The sequence below is a fragment of the Hemibagrus wyckioides genome, linkage group LG16 (genome assembly GCF_019097595.1).
Source record: "Hemibagrus wyckioides isolate EC202008001 linkage group LG16, SWU_Hwy_1.0, whole genome shotgun sequence".
NCBI classification, from domain to species: Eukaryota; Metazoa; Chordata; class Actinopteri; order Siluriformes; family Bagridae; genus Hemibagrus; species Hemibagrus wyckioides.
Window position 1 is genome coordinate 4,674,055 of NC_080725.1, and position 21,136 is coordinate 4,695,190.

Genomic DNA, 21,136 nt, shown 5'->3' on the forward strand with positions numbered 1-21,136 from the left:
TCCAGTATATTTCCCAATGTGTTCAAATAAAATAATTAATGCTTTACATTGTATTAATGGACGTTTTACTAAACCCAAAATTTTTAGGCAACCAGGATACAAAAGTTACAAATATACACAAATATAATACAAATACAATGTATGATGACTCTCAGTGATGGTTTATGCATTCTAAAATATTTTGCTTAAGGATGTAAAGGTGAGGTTTGTATGTTTTTGTATTCTCAGCACTCTCACATACACACACACACACACACCATCAAAAAAAAGCTTATGCCACTGCACTGACCTTTGCTCTAGCATTATTTCCTGCCTTGCAAATAGGATTATAATGACTGGATATTATTTGAAGCCTACTTGAAACTTTGCATATTAGCTATGTTTAAAGTGTTAAATAAGTGTGTCAATGAGTAATGAATCTATGGTGTGGTCTGTAGTATAACATATTATGAGATATTATTTATATGGTAAAATTAAGAATTCACACTTTTTAGAATATACTTCTGTCACATATTCATCTGCTGTAAAGACTTATAGCAGGGGTGTCTATTCTTATCTGAAAAGGGCCAGTGTGGGTGCAGGTTTTCATACCAACCAAATAGAAGCCACACCTAATTATCTATTAAAGCTAAGATCAGTTGGTTAAACAGGTGGAATCAGGTGTGGCTCCTTCTTGATTGGAATGAAAACCTGCATCCACACTGGCCATTTGTGGAAAAAATGCACACCCCTGACATATAGGATTCTTTTTTTGGAAATATAAATTATATCTACAGGCAATTCACCCCATACTGATTGCTACCCTATTACTGCAATTCCACCCTGTGTTTGCTTGAGCTATTAAAGGTGGTGAGTAGTCTCTTGAGTTTTACTTGAGCAGTGAAGCAACAGTATCTCTTATAACAGCAAACCAGACCACATCCTCCTTTAATAAATAGGCATCACATTGTGTCAGCCTAAGCCCCGTTTCTATGGCAACTCTAGCCAGTCTGGTGGAAAAGAAGTGAAAGGAGTTCACCTAAAGCCAGGTCTTCATGCTCCTCTTTCGTTCATTAGTCCTTCTGTCCTGTTCAGTGGCTCAAGAAGAGAAGTAAAGCAAGAGGTTGGACCAAAGGTTTGATTATTGATAGCAGTGTCAAGACTGAAGATAGCCCAAATGTAGATAGGTAGAATGTGATCAAACATAGCATTTGTAATGCTACAATGCTTGTGACATTAAATGATATCATAACTTCTTTGGGTTCTTGGATGTCGTTGGATTCGATTCTGATCAAGAAGAGACATCGAGGAAGAAGTGTTTGAAATGGTGCTAAGCTTGTGATTGTGGGACGAGAGCATGCCAATACATTCAGAACGTATCAGTATCTTTAATAGTATGTTTTAAATTATAAAAGGGCATAGCCTATTAAGTTTTACACATTTTAATACATTCAAAAATAATGAACATTAGACTATCATGGATTGATCAGCGGAACTATTCGGAATAATCTCAGGCTTGTCATAATGATGGCATGCCATTATGCATATCATTAATGGATATTAGACATAATAATAGTCATATAATAACGAAATGTGAGCAAGCCTCTTAACAGGATTTTGTCAGCACAGGTCAGATGGCAGACGTGGGAGTGTGGTATAAAATTTCTCACACTATGTTTTTTGAAGTGTTGCGCTCTTTTAAGTCCTGATGTTTCACGTGCATGAAAAAAATACAACAAAGACGTTTGTTATATCATCATCATCATTATTATGCAAAGTTACCTGTAGTAGAGGCGGCGTTAGTGACGTCACCAACACGGGGGGGGCGTGACTTCTGTACGCAGGTGCCGCTGGTGTCTGGTCCGCTGAGCAAAGTAACGTTTACTCACACCAGAGCTGCTGTTATCTACTAAGCTGTTCTACTTCTGTCGCCAGGGTTTCGAGGTCGAAGTGCAAGGTTATAAAAGAAAACAAAACTACAGCTGTAAACTGTTTGCTTCCGAGCGCGTGCGTAACTACTGGAGTCGTCGACGCGGTGCGGACTTTTCCATTGAGGAGTCAGTTATACAGTAATATTTTAGCTCGCGCTGTCCACGCTCAGGAGGAACTGACCTGTTTAGTTCTCAGGAAGACCACTTAGATCAAGCAGTTTATTTGTAGATTCGTAGCAGTGTAGTTGTTGATAACCTTGTTATTTCAGAGAAAAACAGGACATTAAACAGAAGGAGAAGGAAAAACAGGCTGAGAAATGGAGAGCCGAACTTGGAGGAAACTTGACACATTCCTGTCTGTTCTAACGCTGCTGCGTCTTTGCCCAGGTAGGTGTTAACCTGTATTTCTTTAAAATAAACAAAAACATTGGGGCTTTTTATGTGAATACATAAGCTGTATTCATGGAATAGGCAGAATAGTAATCCACGATGATTAAATCTTGTTTAGTACAATTTAAAGGGTGTTAAACTAACCTTTTGAATTTCTGAGTACACTCTCTGAGGGAAAAAACAGTACCCTTGTCTCTTGGGTGTTGCCCTGAAACATACATCTTTTGTTTGTTTAATATTTAAAACTTTCCTCTCTAAGAAGTAATTATAACTCAGGCACACTTTATTTACATTTTTCGGTGAAACATACAAATGAAAAAGACATGCCTAGATACTCAGGATCATTTTATGGGGTAGATAGCTGTAAATATTGATGGGTTTGGATGTGGAAGATAAAAATGAGTCTGATCTTACAATCTATTTATGCTTTACATGTGTGGTGGCTTTTTGCTTTGCACATTTGTCCTACACCTCCAGGGTTGGGGGTCGCAACTCTGGTTTTCTCACCCAGTCCAAAATCATGTATATGTACATGTTATATGTAAGTTATTTTGTGTTAGCCTTTTTTTTTTTTTTTTGTATCTGTTGTTGTGTGCATCAGTTCACAAAAGCTTAGTAGTTTTTTTTTTCTATTGCTGGGGTAATATCAGCTCAGTGTATCGGTATCATGTCATCTTTAATATTAAAGGTACAATAGATAAGGTTGGCTCCTGAGCAATAAACATAGGTACGGTTTTGTGGGCTAGATTTGATCTGTTATATAAAAATCCCTAACTCTGTCATGCATTCTGTCCTATAGATTTTTTTTTTAAAACACACTAGTTACCAATTTGTTCAATCCAGTGTGTCCATTTGTGCCCACATTCAAACATATATTTTTGTCATGCATGAGAAAAATGACATTGCAGAGGTTTCTCATGATGGCAGTCCTAGCAGTGTGCACACCCTCATAAGACTCTGTTGCCAAAACACCTCTATGTGCATATAACCTCACTATCATATCACACTGGTTTTGTGAAAACGGTGGGAAAGAATAGCTCAAAGACTCATTTCCATAGACTTTGGGAATATATATAGGTCATTTTATATATATAAAATGACCTATTATTACTTATTACTTACTTTTTTTTTTCTTTTTTAATTTTGGTAAATGACCAGTGAGCCTGAATGCCTGAATTTGGCTGCAGTTATTGGCTCTTTTATACACACAAACGCTAAATAAGTAACTTGCAGGTGTGTCCTCCCATACACTGGTCTGTTTTTTGGAGCGGAAACAGGGATAATAGTATCATGAAACAGAGGAAGGAAGAACAACGTCACCATGATGATTGTTGGGATGCAGGAAATTGGAGGAATAATGGCTGGCTATTTTGGACTGAAGTATAAAGTAATGGTTTCTTAGTAACAAGGAGAGGTGATAAAAGCTGGCTTCTTTTTTCATTCCTTCTTATTGGAACGTCGCAGGATTCTGAGAACGACATCCTGTTGTGCACTGTAAATCGAAATTTATTTTGATATCAATGAAATGAACATTTAAGATGTACAGGTTTGCCCAGTTGAAGAATGTTCATGGTGTTGGATATTTTCTAGTGTACCACAGATTTTGGTTAATAACAATGAATTCAAGCAGCTATAACACTTGACTTATTCTATAGGCTGCTATCTAGTGAAATATTTTGGAGTAATCTCATAATTGAGAGTCGACAATGAACATTCATGCATCATACAGTCTCGCAGATTCACATTTACTTTCCCCTGTGTTTGAGGTAATCTCATTAACCAGGGTTGCCAGGTTTCAGCAAAAATGTCCAGCCTGTAGTTTTTCTATCTCAAGAAACCATACAAATAAACTAAAACTGAAAATGGAGATGGAGATGTTTAAACCCTTCCCTCTGTGTTTCTTTGGGAAAACAAGTAGTATTCTGTATGAACGGATGAACGGATATTATTCCATAACCCATCCCACTTTCACCGTCTACATTAAAAAATCACACTCTGCATTTTCATTTTGTGGAAATGCGTTACAGTGAAATCATTTAATTCAATCATGAATTCGATTTTGGAGGCATGTCCTGTTCTTGGTAACGTCATTGTGGTGCCCCAAATTCTCTACTTGTTGATGATGACTTGATGTCATGGTATCACATTTTGCATCTCTTGTTTTGGAAATCCCCTCTTGTGACTGACACTTCTCCTGAATGTCATCTGAAGCTGTCAGTAAAATCCTGTCAGTAAAAACTGCTGATCTTTCTTTATTTGAGGAATAATCAAGAATCACATCAGAGACTGCAGGTGTATGATGATTACTTTTGAACAAGAGTGTAATTGTAATCAACTAATTCTGAGCAGTTTGTATGCCTCATCATAAAAAGGTGTACCCACTTATGCAGAAAGGCTACTGTAGGTCTCATTTTATTTAAATAAATTTATTTTATTTTATTTTATTTTATTTTATTATTATTATTATTTATTTTTTTATTTTTTTAAATTTAAAAACCCCACATCTTTCCTTTTTTTTCTTTGTTAGAGATTTGGTGTGGTATGGTGTGGTATTTTGGTATGGTGATTTAGTGGTAAAAACATTTGCCTCATGCCTCTGGGATTGGGGATTGATTCCCACGTGGGTGTTCCACGAACTTGTAATTGAGCCTTGTAAGTGGTCCAAAAGATAAATAAATCAATTTATATAACATTTAATTGGCTCACTGTTCGGCAGAATTACTGAAATGTTTGGTAAGGGTGCATCTAGGCTACACTTCCTTGTACCAGCCTCTCCTTATCTATAATTACTTATTTCTTAACATAATATGAACTGGCTCTTGCCCAGCATGCTTCTGCCAAGAATCCATGCCATGAGTGAAGACAGCTGGTCTCTGGACCTCTACAGTTTCGCAAATATAGACTACATTAATATTGCTGCTGCTGCTAAAAAAGTTGTTCTGGTGAGCCAGGTGGCTTGGGTATTTTTCAATCTATATCAGAAAGCATGTCAACAATTGTTGTAATCCTCTTCTTTTGATAATGTTTACATGGCTTAATGTGGTTTTGAGCAAAAGCCCTTACTGACATGTTGGAAGCTTTAGTTGCGCAGAGAGAAATGAGGAAAGAACAAGTCTTAAAATAATTTTTCTTTTTTTTTTTTTTGGTTTGTTCTAAATATTGGTCTGTAGAGACAATTCATCTTTTTTTGACCCTGGCATCCATGAAAATGGACATTTGCTTTCGACTGTTTCACACTTTTCGGGCATTATAAGTGAAAAGTGACAGGACGTTCCATGTATGGACGTGTGTGAGAAGTTTCTGTCCTACTCTCCTTCTGCGCTCTCTGTCCCTAGAGGAACATGCTCAGTATGGGACAGGGGTCATGAGAAAACCAGTGGGCTACTTTCCCAAAACTCTTCCTGAGTTTTACACACACACACACACACACACACACACGCGCACACACACGCACACACACACACACACACGCACTTACACACTTGAGTTCTAGTTATCATCTTCTTCTATTTGTAAGCAGTAATTGCTGAGTGGTGATCAGTCATGTTCATAGTATTTATCTTGGTAATTATGAGGAGAAAGTTCTAATGAGTTTTTGCTGCATTTTACTGATGCTGCTGACAGATTCATTATCACAACTAGTTGTTGTGCAGTTATTTGCCACTGTCTAAAAATGACACAGACCCTCTTGCTGGCACAACACACATATGTCATACAGTAATTAGAGGGCTATTTTAAGCATTTAAACATGTTATGGTTAGTATGGGAGGACATCTCTTGATGATTTCATCAGAGATTCATACTGTTTCTACTAAAAAAGATTTGTTTTTGTTCCCACATGAAACCTAGGCATCGATCAAGGCTGATTTTCTTGTTGGTTCGATGTAGTGGATTTAAGGTGTATTTCTATAACAACATTAAAGCATAGAGGCATAGCATTACCTGAACATGTACATACATTTGTGCTTTTTTGACCCTTTTGTGATTTTCATAAACCTTTTTTTCTGAGATGTCTGAGACAGTATCAAAGAAGAGAGAGAAAGAGACTTCCTAGCTGATGCTGCAGTCTCCTGGAGCGTCTCACAGCTCATAGAAGGTCATTACAAGGCTGATAGATTTTACACTGCCATCACTGTTACAAGCAAAATCATATAACATAATATAACACTTAAACACTGCAATATTCCTTATTTTCATTTCTTTTAAGTATTGTGGACAAATATTGAATGGGTTGAGCTACGGCCTCATCAGAGATATTTTGTTTACCTGTCAATTTGTGTGTGTGTTAAAGCAGCGTGGAGTAGAGAGGCGCAGTTACAGAGCTGGCTCCAGTCTCCAGAACTAAACACACACCACCTACCATCACTTTATTCATAATTACACACACAAACCAGTACTGACTAGAGCTTCCTGAACCTGGGTCTGTGTTCTGGTCTCTATAATAGTCATTTTGAGTCCCATTTTCATTCTACATGGTAATTATTGGATCTCAGCTATGACACTTCTGAATTAGACCTCTGTGTTTATGAGACCTGTGCCTCAGAGTTGATGAGAGTTCACCGCTCCTCAGCATGCCATTATTTCTCTCTGAGGCGTGCAATAGGATGATGTCACGATTGCGTCGGGCAGATTCACAGTCCCAGGTGAAATGCATGACGATCAATACTCTCATTTCAGTGTTGTAATATTGTGTTGACCCCCTGACAAGTTTTTAAATAATTGAGAAGGAGTCCTTCGTTACATGATTTGACGAAAGGATAATTTAATCAAGAGACTCAAGAGGTCAAATTGTTTCCCAAAAACATACAAACTCATTTAGTGGACAAATGTGATTTCCGCTACCACTGCCAAAACACACAAAATCCGTTCTGTCAGTGCCTAAGTGGACAATGCTCTATAAGAGAAAAATAGCACTAAAAAGCATTGATCTTTAAAGCCTGCCTCTGGCACTGTGCTGTGCTTTTACACCCTTCTCTCTTTAGTTGAAAGTATTAAATGTTTTAAGCATCACTATATTTAAACCCAACTGATGTATTCTTCTCAAAATCATGCTTATTGTAAATTTGGGCTTGTTTTTTGTGAAGTATGTGCTTCACAAATTAACATAATACCAATATAGCAATGCAGTATTTTCCAATAGTTCTCCAGCAGTTCTCTGGCCATTCTCATCTGACCGCTCTCATCAACAAGGCATTTGTACCCACAGAACAGCCATCTATTAGATGTTTTTTGTTTGTTTGTTTGTTTGTTTGGGGGGGGTAAAATCCGAAGACATTTGTAGGTGAAAATCTAACTAGATCAGCAGTTTCTGAAATACTGAAATACAGTCAGTCTGCCACCTATAAATATGCCACAATCAAAGAACATTTTCCCCAATTCTCATGTTGAATTAAAGTCCTTGATCTGCATGAATTTTTATGTATTTCACTGCACGATTCGCTGATTAGATTCCTGCATGAATAAGTGTTCTCAATAAAGTGGACGGTAAGTGTATGTACAGTGTGTGCCTCTATTATGAGCAGTGTTTCTATATATAGGCAGATGTGCTACATTTCTAAGAGTATTAGTGACCACACAATGTCTTCAAGTGCCAAGGGAGAGTAAACCCAAAGCAGGATATGTGCGGATTATATTTGGATTTGAAGCAGTCTAGCTAGATATTTTTGGTGGAGAAATAAAGTATACCACCTCTCACCGGATCATCCGACTTCAAATAGGTTGTGTTAGATTATTAAACATGTCAGCATTTTGTCAGTCTGCAGCATGTGATTGGAGTTTTCACATGTATTTTGTGTGTGGCTTGTAGCAGGAGGATTTTATTTCCACCTAGTAATTGACACTAAATAACTTATCGGTCCTCTTCCTCTAAATTTCATTGACATTTTGAATGCATGACGCTTAGTTCATTAGTGACTGATCATTACTGTTATTGATTTACCTCTCTTTTGCCATCGAGTCATTAAGGCAGTGCCGCTGTGCCTCATCTAAAATGGGTTCTTTATTTCCAGGCTTTTTAGTTGTATTCTGTATCCATTCTTGGATCTTAGTAAAATTTCATCTTCAGGTTTTTATATGAACTAACACTAAAGCTTCTGCATTACTCAGGACCTTTTGTAGTAAAGACAGGTGATCTTCCTGTAGTTACTACTATTTGTTTTGTATTTGTGACATCTAGGCATTTACACACATAGTGAATATTCTGTGCAAGAGGCACATGCGGTCATGCAGGTCACCTGCAGCACGAGCAAGTTTATAGGAGTTGATTTTGTGTGACACATCTGATGATGGGTTTGTGCCTAAAGCAGCTGCTGGCACTCCCCACTTAATTTTCCCAGCAGTTCTACAAGAGCACATCCTTCACACAACACACCGCTGCTATTACACTCGCGGGGGAGCGATTGCTGGCACCACATAGCAATTCCAGATCTTTCTAGCACAGATATTTCACACTATAATGGTGCCTTTGATACCATTCATCATTCCCTCGTCGTTCCTCCCACTGCGCACACTCTATGGTGTCGTTTTCCATCTCTATATATGTCTTTCCAATATTTCATCATTATGGGAATACCAGTAAGTGTACCCCTCCCTCCCCATCCCCCTCTCCCTTTTTTGACATTTGCAGAGACACTCATGAAAACAATAATCCTCCAGTCCCCAGATGTAGGACTTCATACAGCCCCACATTAAAGCTGTAAGATTGGTGAGTATTCCCTTGCTGTCACTACCTGTCACTGGCTGTTCATTTCCGCACTGTGATCTGGAATAATCTGCAGGAAGCGGCAGCAGGGAGCTCATTTTCTCCTGTCTCATTTAAAAATAGCCCCGGCTGTCAGGATCAGGCCACTCTGTTTCTCCTGACAGTATCGATAATTCAGGCCTTAATTACTGTGTTATACATAATTGAGCACTTGATGAAAAATCTGTGAAATGTTCATTTGAACAGTTTCACCCTTAACCTGCTCTAACTGAGAAATCTGGCAAGAAAGGTGACGGGAGGCATGCTAATGAGACCTGGAGTCTCTGCAAAACGTTTTTGCAGCTGAAATCACTCCCAGTGCAACGTCGGTGGTTTTAATCCTTTACTGGTTTGAGTCATTCTAAATTTGTATTTGACATTTATACATAGACTCACCATCCATTGTAATACCTGTACAATTGCTCATTTGTGCAGTTATCCAATCAGCCAATCATGTGGCAACAGCATAGTGTATAAAATCATGAAGATGAAGCTCAAGAGCTTCAAGTAATGATTCATTTACAATTAAAGTTATTTAACTTTAAGAATGTCAGAGTTGTTTGTACCAGGCAGACTGAGTTGAGCATTTCGTATTTATTGTATTTACACAAAATGGTGTGGAAAGCAAAAAAACATCCAGTGTGTGGCAGTTCTGTGGGCAGAAACACCTTGTTAATTCAGAGGAGAATGGCTTGACCTGTTTCAGCTGACAGAAAACTAACCACTCGTAACAGCCCCAGAAGACTCCATCGGGCTCCACTTCTGTCAGCCAGAAATAGGTATCTGAAGCTACACTGGTCACAGTCTCACCAAAACTAGGCAGTTAAATATTAGAAAAGTCTCTGATCGTTAACTGTACAGTTTTGCTATTTCCACTTCTGTTACTCCACTCTTGGTATCTGGGAAAGAAAAGAAAAAGGTAACCCAGGTAATCGCTTAGAAGGTTTATTCAGAAGTCTGGAGCCAATGGACATCACCAAATGCAAAGTTTCCTTCCCTGAGTTGATTTGCCAAGCAGCAAACTGAAGGTGTTTTTTTTTGCTTGTTTGTGACTGTTTCTGCCATCAGTTTTGTCTTCAGAAAATGGAAAGCATGCTCAGTTTTGTTGATTTCAGGTGACTGACTCAGAAGCTAAGCAGAAAGTATAGACCTATGAACTTCAGAATTCATCCTGCTACTTCTGTCACTTTAACAGACTTGATGTTAATATGCTTCATGAGCCCTTCCTTTCCTTCTCCATCATCTTCTCTTCCCAATAATCTTGGTTTCTGTCCAAAGAATCTTTTTTCACAACAGGGCATCTTGAGGTTAAAAGCTCTGTATTTACATTCACAAAGGTGTGTCTTGATTGTGGAATATGACAGTGATGCACCTACTTCCTTCACTGTTGAGAAAATAGCTGAAATTCCTGTTTTTATATTTTTATTAAACCCTTTCTAAAATCTACTCTTCAATCACATTTTAACTGCTTCATTTTAAGTCCACTGTGGTGGTGTACAGAGTCAAAATACCAAACATTGTGTCACTTTCCTGCTTATGGTCCTGACTTTATATCAGATCTGTATCAACACTTTGTGTATGAACACTTAAATCTGTGATTAAATGCACTATATGAATCACATGTACTTACTTACTAGCTTTCTACTGAGCTCCAGATTTGTCTACTTAATCAAGCTGGTGAGGATTACTTCAGGGATTATAAAGGCATGGCAAAGTATCAGTAAATTAGCTTTTGGCTTTAATCTAAGGAGGACAAAGATTCATGTTTCGAGTGGGGGTCCATTATGAAGAGTGTGTGCATCAGTGTGTGTCTGTGTGTGTGTCTCCGTGGTCTGGTTGGTTGGGTGGCCTTGTCCTCCCTTCCCCCTTCTTTTCCTATATCCGTTAGTATATCCGTTGGAGTGGTTTGGGGACAAGAGTTTTAATCTCAGTTCGTCACATTCGTGTCGGATTTATTGACATACACATACACACAGAATGTGAACAGAGCCTACTAGTACTTGCTATTTGTAATGCACCACAAATAGCTGAAATGTAACCATCTAGCATCAGATAGTAAATGAAAATGTAAACTCACAATTCTATCATTAAGCTTGCATAACTTATATGTTATAACTATTTTGCTGTAGTTTCAGATATTTTCCAAAAATAAAAAAGCAAAATAAATACTTGGATGACAGAGTAAGAAAATAGTTTTTCCGAGCTCTTTCTTTCATAGTTTCAGGTTGGTTTCCCCTTTCCTGTCTTTTCTAGTCTGTATGGTTTGAGAAATTAGGAAATAAGGTGTTGAATATAGAGACAGGTCCCTAGGAGGAGGAGGAAGAGGAGGAGGTAACATGACTGTAGCGATCACTTCACATTTAGATGCTGCAATGTTTTTCTCTGGATGACGAGAGCTGCAGGGTTCTCTGTGTGCTTGTGCAGTTTGTGTTTTTAGGTACTGCACACTCTGGAAAATACGGTCAGCCTTTGGAAAAATTTTCAGTGCTGTTCAAATGCTTTTGGCTTAGACAAGACAAACTACTATTTCTGCAGAGGAAGCGAACAGAGTACTTTATTTCATAGTAAAAAAAAGAAACAAGCACACTTTCCTTAATGAAATAGTGATTTACTTTCTATTGTTTCCATTCACATTTCAGTTCTGTGTTCTCCTTAATATCCACATTCTAGCATCAACCAATGCACACCTCCATTTTGCCACGAACCGTATTTAGTTTTGAGGATGTGTGCGTGTTTGTTTCAGGGGAATGCTGCATGTTTGTGAGAATTTGAGATGAAGGATAGAGCCGCTGACAGACTCCTCTCATCCACACAAACACACCCTATCACTTCCATAATTACCCTCACTGATCAAAGGCTTGATATGTGTGGTCACACAGTGTTTATTATGTGGATTACGTGCAAGGCAAACAGTGGCAGTGAAAGAGCATGAGCATGAGCATGAAATGAGCAAGTGGTGATCTGTTTCTCATCGAAATAATAATTTCTCAGAAATCCATCTTAAATCAGCATTGTAGCTACAGTTATGTTGTGTCATAAATTGACGGGGTGATACTGACTAGTTTTTGCCATTGTTGTCAGTTCGACTGATCAGTCCTGAAGACAGTTGTTAATTATTTATACAAGTAGCATGACAACAGAAGGTGCATCAGAAATACAAAAGAGTTACAGAATCTGGTTACAGATGATGAAACTACAACACCAATGCGAATGTGAGCCAGGTCTGTGTCTGAGTCTTTTGGGATTGAGGGTTGAGAAATTAGAGACTGAGAAATGAGAGAAATTCATTGTTTCTGCTCTGTGATTATCCCTTAATTCCCTTTCCCCCCCTTAAGCCACAAATAAGGCCTCCTGATACAGTTTAAGTGTATTTTTAAACGAAATAACCCTCACTGCAATCTTAGTTTGCACTACTAATTGAAAACCAGTCACTTTATTAACTTTCTGTCCATTTTAATTATTGGATTTTGTTTCATGCAGTGTATAGGGTATCATTTGCAGGGGATATCAATAAATCCAATTAATATTGAATCAATGTACTTCCATTATATCAGGATATATTGCTAAAAAGAAAATGCGAATGTCCACATATTCCTTTATGTCACTACTATTGGCTGTCTACAATATACCGTTGTCTTTAATCACCTGATGTCTCTGACTGTGTCAACACACGGCATCTCCATTGCAGTTCTTTGTGTCAATTCTGTATAAACATGACATTAGGTGTATATCAGCATATGTATATCGTTTTTATTTGCATGATTATAGGAAGGATTACCTCATTGAAGATTATCTCGTCAGACATCATTGTATATTTGGAAAGCATCCTGTTTTGAAGCACTGCCACTGCTCCGTAAATGGGATTGTTTCTGATCCACTGCACTCATGAGCAAAATCATTTCAATATGATTAATGTTCATTATGATTTATTTCACACAAGCACAGTAAGATATTATGGTGTTCCATCAGTTCCTGCAGAATCAGTTTAACTCCATTTTGTAGGAAAAGTAAATCTTTGGAAAATGACATTCTCTCAAGTATCAGTATGGAATTTAATAGTGTAAAAATAAGGGAGCTGAATCTGTATCTGATGAGGGTAGGCAGAAAATTGCTTTAAAAGAAGTCGGCGCATTCAGCCAGCCATTTTGTGAACCTCTTATCCTACACACAGCCACAGGAAGTCTGGAGATTATCCAGGGCTCAAGCTGGTAGACAGCCTAGACAGGGCGCTAACCCATCATAGACCATCATCCAACTCTCACACACACACAGTCAAACACTATGGATAATACAGAGATACTAATCAGCCAACAATGCATTTCTTAGGGGGAGAAATGAATGCAAAGAGGAAACCTTTGCACAGGAAGAACCTGCACATCTGAAGCAGGAATTGAACCCTCACCCCTGGACCCATGGTCAACATGTCCCTCTTAAAATGAACCTTATATAATGAATTGAAATACTATTAGTGTTATGTTGTATTGTTTTGGGGGTTTTCATTCTTGTGTAATATTAAGCTCATGTTAAATATTTTGTGAGTATGTGAATAAGAGAGAAAGAGAGCGCTGTAAGGAATCATACATACATATAGACAAGTGCTGAGCTTAGGAATAGGCGAAGTTTTAATTGTCCCTGCTAACAGGGCACTAGAGGGACAGTGGGACACCATTTTCTGTCATATGTTTTCTTTTGAATTCAAAGTAGAGGGAAGAGAGTGGAAAACCGCCTGTTTCAAAGCAGCAGAGGATCTCTGGGATTGTGTATCTCCAGGAAATGTGTCCATTTGTGCATTTCCTCTCCTTTCCTCTATACTTCCTCTCCCAGCTGCCTGCCACTCCCTGATAAGCTCCAGCCTTCATGCGCTCAGCAATTCCACTGATCACTTGAAAGATCACTTTGATAATGCCACAAAATAAATAAATACATTTTATTCTGTTATTTCAGGGGCCTGGTAATTTATCTGGAGGGAAAATATATGCAGGCAAAGTGTTGAGATAGAGAAAATGTCCAGACTTTGATGGATTGGGTCTGGAGAGAGAGAGAGAGAGAGAGAGAGAGAGAGAGAGAGAGAGAGAGAACATTAGATGAATCTCGGTACTACACTGGAAACCAGTCCTAGTTTGAATCATGGTCTTAAACTATGACAGTTAAAGACTAATTTGATCGCTAAAACTGCTTTTTTCATTTCTTACAATTAAAAAAAATCACAATTAATTGTTGGCCATATTGCTTATACACATTTACCTGCATGATACCTCTGCAGCCCAAAAATAAATGAGCATCATGTATGGTCAGTGTTAGAATAGTTTGTGGTCCACAAACAAAAATCTCCACATTATGACAGGAAAGGTGACTCTCTTAGTTTGGCCTCCACCCATCTTTCCTGTTATTGGATCCTGGGTAGCCGGAGCAGTCAAGAGACGCTTTGTAGGGTCCGGCAGACCTGGACTATTGTCTGCTGTCTCAAAGGACTCAGTGTTATAAAGACAAGCTCTGCTATTCAACTAATGCATTTTTGTTAGTGATACATGTTAAAAACAATGCGGCAGACTGAACAGTAAAATTGATGTCAGTTCAGCTATTGTAATATATCCCTTCTGTAGTACAGTATCATCCCTAATAAGCCAGTGGATGCTTTTTAAAAAACACACAAGTGGTCATCATTATTATTTTTAAACATTATTTTATTTATTTGTCATGCTTTATCTACTCCAGAATCACTAACAACAAGCAAGCACAAGGAAGTTGTGCATATGATAATGTGTTCTTCAGTCTTGAGTCAATCACTTCCTTTGGCTTTAAGTTACTTCCTTTGGCTCTTTTGAGAGAGAAGGATGTGGATCCTGTCACACGCTGAGGTCATAGATAAGACAGACAGTCACAGTAGTGAAATTCCCAGGGTCAGTGACTTGCATCTCCGTAGCCTCAAATATTTTACCATGAGCAGGGTGTATAAAGTCGTACTCGGATAAGAGGGAAACAGAGAATACTTTGAACGCCTATACAGTGTATTCAGTAAGGTTTAAAGTATATAAAATATTACGTATAAGGAATTATAAAAACGTATCATAATACTGAGCAATTCGTAACTTGCCTTTGCTTTTAAAGCATTTAGAGACGTTGCAAGACTTTTTTGGTGAAATCCCATAAAACATTTTTTTTGGTCAAATGTGGAACTTTCATTTACATGACCATGGTCAAAAACAAAACACGAAAATGTATCAAGCAAGCGTTCTTCCTGTCAGCATGAGGACTCAATACAGAATTACTGTTTGTTGCAAATTTAATCAGACTTTCAAGGTTAAAAATGACCCTGAGCTGGTTCAGGAATTAGTACAAGAATTATCATGATAACAGTTAAAGAATATTGGGATAATGGAAAATCATTGGTAGGTTTGGAGGTAAAAGTATACTTAAAGATACACCAATCAGGCATAACATTATGATCACCTGCCTAATATTGTATTGGTTCCCCTTTTGCTGCCAAAACAGCCCTGACCTGTTGAGGCATGGACTCCACTAGATCCCTGAAGGTGTTCTGTGGTATCTGGCACCAAGATGTTAGCAGCAGATCCTTTAAGTCCTGTATGTTGCGAGGTGGATCGGACTTGTTTGTCCAGCACATCCCACAATTGCTGGATTTGATTGAGATCTTGTGAATTTGGAGGCCAGGTCAACACCTCAAAATCGTTCTTGTGCTCACCAAACCATTCCTGAACCATTTTTGCTTTGTGGCATGGCACATTATCCTGCTGAAAGAGGCCAAGCCATCAGGGAATACTGTTTCCTTGAAAGGGTGTACATGGTCTGCAACAATGGTTAGGTAGGTATCAAAGTAACATCCATATGGAGGCAGGACCCAAGGTTTCCCAGCAGAACATTGTCCAAAGCATGACACTGCCTCCGCTGTCTTCATCAGTGAGCCAGTGCATCAATGAGCCTTGGCCGCTCATGACCCTGTCGCTGGTTTACCACTGTTCATTCCTTGGACCACTTTTGATGGATACGGAACACCCCAAAAGAGCTGCAGTTTTGGAGATGCTCTGATCCAGTTGTCTAGACATCACAATTTTGCCCTTGTCAAAATCGCTCAAATTCTCACGCTTGCCCATTTTTCCTGCTTCTAACATCAACTTTGATATACATGATGAGAAAATAATCAGTGTTACTCACTTTACCTGTCAGTGCTCATAATGTTATGCCAGATCACTGTATTTTCAATATATTTTGTGTGTGAGAGAGAGAGAGAGAGAGAGATCAGCCTGAATAATGTTGTTGATCATAACAGATAGGATTAATAGTAGTGTTTTTCAGTAGTTAAAACTCTAGACTTAAGGGAGTTGTAGGCTGTATTAAAGGCTGACGTTGGAACTAATGGGGTTTGAGCTTTTTGGGCTGGTGAGTGTGTTAGTAGAGAATGTGTATATGAAGAACCGGAGATGTTTAAGTGTAACTAAACAATCTACAGTTGTGGGATTATAAAATAGATGGGATTGAGCATGTAGACATTAAAATGAGGGGTTGTGGCATTGGCCACTCGATGACTGGGTCTGGAGTTACAGACTGGTAGATGTCTGATTCTTGGTAGGGTACAGGCTAAAATACATACACTCTGTCTTTCACACTCAGACATCTAGCCTAAGCTTCGTATTGCATTAGCAGTTCTGTAAGAAGTAGGCCATACCCAGGGAGGGAGGTGTGATGCTGAGTGAGGCAAGATCAGACACTTTGTGAAACATTGTGTGCCACAGACAGTGTGTTGGATTGGACAGATACACACAAATACGTAATAAATACTATGTTTATGTTGGCATGTTAAGTAACTCGAAGGCCTGCCTGTATTGTCAACATGTAATATGCGGCATCTCTGTGTTTGTGTGTGTATGTGTGTGAGAAAGAGAGAGAAAGTGACAGAGATAAAAAACTTGTACAGGTGACAGAAGATGCCATTTAATACCTTGCATAATCATGGTGGGAATATGAAAACCAGACATAGTTTATATAAACACAGTGTTTTTTGCTGATAGTATAATGAGAACACAGTGTTTCTGATCTTGTTTTTTTAAAAAAAAAAAAGACCAAAAAAAGTTCCATCCGAGCTTCACACTATAATAATAACAACAGCTCTTACCAGTCCTATCTAGTACTAACTAATTCAGTAGCCACAGTGGAGGCAAACAACAAGAGAAGAATAGCTGCTTGTATGATTTGACTGTGTGCAGTTAAAGTGTGATGTCACATTGTGTAAGGGTGAATGTCCCAGAAATATTTGTCGGCATGTTGTAAATCTCCTTATATTTACTCACTGCCACATTGTCCCCCACGTTTGTTTGTTTTACTCTCATCTTCCCTGACTTGTGACCTGATTGGATGGGAAGTAAAAAAGCAAATTCACTTGCTGCTTTTCTGAAACATTTTTCAATGATAAAACGAATCAAGTTCTGATGCTTTCGAATCCTTAATAATAGAACATATTCAGGACTGTATTTGTATGAATAATTGAACAAAACAAAATCAGGCATAACATTATGAGCACTGAGAGGTGAATAAGACTGATGATCTCCTCATCATGGCACCTGTTAGTGGGCGGGATATATTAGGCGGCAAGTGAACATTTTGTCCTCAAATTTGATGTGTTAGAAGCAGGAAAAATGGGCAAGAGAGAGGATTTGAGAGAGTTTGACAAGGGCCAAATTGTTATGGCTAGATGATTGGATCAGAGCATCTCCAAAACTGCAGCTCTTGTGGGGTGTTCCCGGTCTGCAGTGGTCAGTATCTATCAAAAGTGGTCCAAGGAAGGAACAGTGGTGAAGTGACGACAGGGTCATGGGTGGCTCAAGGCTCATTGATGCACGTGGGGAGTGAAGGCATCTTTAAAATGTTATAAATGATCGGTGTATACTTTATATACTACATGTATTTGAATTGTGTTACTTGATACTGTTGCTTTTGGATTTTCCATTAAAATTTGTGCTGAAATTTGGACCATTATCGATCATAAACGCTTAGCTGATACTTAATTGTAGTACAACCGCAGTTAATAATTTAATTGGCTATGACTTTATGCCATGTGTATTATATAATATTAGTGCAATAATAACTGTTGTCTGCCTTATAGGATATAAAAATAAATGTTTTAAAGAATATATTAAACACACTACTGAAATATGCTACTAGAAACTAAGGATTAAAGAAAAAACTATGATAAATACAGTACTATTGTACTGTAACATACTAAATCTTCACGGCACTGTATGCTGATGTGCAAATAGTTAAATAAAAGAATTGATTTAAGTAATTGTAATAATATTTTATTAATATTAATATTAATATTTCATTAATATTTTTTGACGATTGAAAAGGAAAAAAAACTTTGTCTTACCACCATTTGTACACACAGCTGACCATCATGAAATCTGATTCTGGGTGATCAGGGTGTGTTAGTATGTTTCAGACCCAGATGTCCTTTCCTTTCTGTGTCTTAAATTGCTCACATGATCTCCCTGAAGAGCACTACCACCTACACTGATCAGCCAAGTGTAAACTGCAACTTGGGGTCTTCATGGATCGGACTTGTTTGTCCAGCTCATCCCACAGATGCTCTGGAGAATTCAGAGGTCAAGTCAACACTTTGCCATGTTCCTCAGACTATTTCTGAACAATTTTTGCATCGTGGACCTTCATGCTTGCCAATTTGTCCAGCTTCCAACACGACAACTTGACTGTTCAGTTGCTGCCTAATAAATCCCAACCCTTGACAGGTGCCACTATAATGAGATAATCAATGTTATTCACTTCACCTGTCAGTGGTTTTAATGTAATAGCTCAACATGTTTACTTGCACAGGAAATAATGTTTCCAGCAAATAAGTGCCAGGAGACAAAAATCAAGCAGCCAGACTAAAATAGCCTGATGCACACAAAACTGTGAAATTCGTAATCTTGTCACAGCAGTTCCTGAGAGTGTGACCTCTCCTCTCCTAGTGATTGCCAAGCCAGTCACCCTGGAAATGTGTATTATGCTGATTTGGCAGTAGAAGCTCTTACTTTCCCTATCATTAGTTCATTTCTGTGACTCTGGTTTTCAAATAATTTTACTTTTCTAAATATATTTTTGGATGGTTTGCCTATTACACAGGTCCCTGCCTTTATCTTGATTTTATTTTCTCCAGCTTGCATATTCTGAATAAACTCTGCAGTTGGATCAACATGTCTGTCCTTGAGTCATAAGTAAATAATGTGTGCAATACATTTCAATCAATTGCATTCATTGTTACATTTCTCTAAGCAGGGTTCAATAGATGCCTAACCCTTTTCCCCAATGTTTCTTTCAGGTGAGGGAAATGTATATTTATTCTGTCTAGGTGTATGCTGCAGAGTTTCCTCTGTGCCGATTCACTTCCCTTTAATGTCAGAAGTGTATTATTGTATGTGCCTTTTTGAGGGAAATTCACCAAAGGAGACGTTGCTTCAAAGCACACAGATGCAAGCAACCTAAAAAAAAAACCCATATTGCTTATCTGCTAGCAATTTTAACAAAGGTAACGGAGTTCTATATTGCCAAAAGATTTGGGACGTCTGCCTTTACATGCACATGGACGTAATATGGAGTTGGCACGCCCTTTGCAGCAATAACAGCTTCAACTCTTCTGGGAATGCTTTCCACAAGGTTTATGGGAATTTTTGACCATTCCTCTCTAGAAGCTGATTTGTGAGGTCAGACACTGATGTTGGACAAGAAGGCCTGACTCACAGTCTCTGCTCTAATTCATCCCAAAGGTGTTCTATCAGGTTCAGGTCAGGTCAGTCAAGTTCCTCCACACCAAACTCACTCATCCATGTCTTTATGGACCTTGCTTTGCGCACTGGTGTGCAGTCATGTTGGAACAGCAAGGGGTCATCCCCAAACTGTTCCCACAAAGTTAGCAGCATGAAATTGTCCAAAATGTCTTGGTATGATGAAGCATTAAGAGTTCCTTTCACTGGAACTAAAGGGCCAAGCCCAACCCCTGAAAAACAACACCTGAATTCAATGATTTGGAGGGGTGTCCCAAAACCTTTGGCAACTTAGAGTATGTTAAACACATTGCATGACTGATTATTGACTTTTAATCCTCTATTTATAGTCATAGACTTACCTCACAGCAAGACAAATCACACTTCTATGAGAATGCACTTGAAGGTGTTTCTATTGTATCATTTCTATGCACAGGATTTTTTAAAATATTGTTGATGTGATGACCCTTTCTATGAGGAGACATTTAGACATTTTTAGCATTTATGTAAGGATTCTTCAATGTCAGCTAAGCTGTAACCTTCAGTTTTCTGACATGGCATAGCCTTCGTAAAAGTGTGCTTTGGTGTTTGCAGTTTCTCGCTAAGATGACAAGAAAACAGCATATAAAATAAAATATACAGGTTTTTCTGTAGTAAAGAACAATAGTGGGAAATTGTTGGGGTATAAGAGGAATAAAACAACAGTACATGCTTCGGGGGATCACCATTTGTCATTTATCAGAGCTTTTATAGTTAGTGAAGTGTCAACAGCCAGCAAAAAAAAAAAAAAACAAGAGCAAAATCAAGATGGTCGGCAAAACAGAAAGCAGTTTGGGGTAATGGTAACATTCAGTGTAGTCTATACAAACATGAATCAGCCTGACAAAACAGCAACAACTTACGTAAGTGAGCACCAAAACAGAGCTTTGTAAGACACTTGGATTTGATCATGTAAACATTTATAACATTGTAATGAAATTTGTACTTAGAATCGCTTATATCTTTACAATAGTCTATTTTCAATTATTTGAGCCATGTTTTAGATATATAATAAAACGTTTCTTATACTGGTCTGTTCTGCTTGAATTCATTGTTAAAATCAACTATGTGCTTGTTAGCTCCCTCTCTGTAGAAGAAACCTAGTGTTGTTTACAGAGACTGCAAGGTTTAGTGTGCACTCTGCCTTGTACGAGCGTATTAGTTATGCCTATTTCTTTTGTTCATATTTTATTACAGCAACAACATTAACTTGAAAGATTCTTCTCATTAGGGTGAAAGTTACAACTGTCCTTTGATAAGGCTCAAGCAAACATGTTCAACTC

The 21,136-nt window shown here is 38.2% G+C and overlaps 1 protein-coding gene across 1 annotated transcript in view; it reads left to right on the top strand.

Moving 5' to 3' along the window:
- The first annotated feature begins 1,817 nt into the window (after positions 1-1,817).
- esama (endothelial cell adhesion molecule a) overlaps positions 1,818-21,136 on the top strand; it is a 33,753-nt gene continuing 14,434 nt past the window's right edge. Inside the window, exon 1 of the mRNA XM_058412114.1 lies at positions 1,818-2,297. Coding sequence (XP_058268097.1) covers positions 2,228-2,297 — 70 coding nt within the window. The 5' untranslated portion in view covers positions 1,818-2,227. The remainder of the gene's footprint in view (positions 2,298-21,136) is intronic.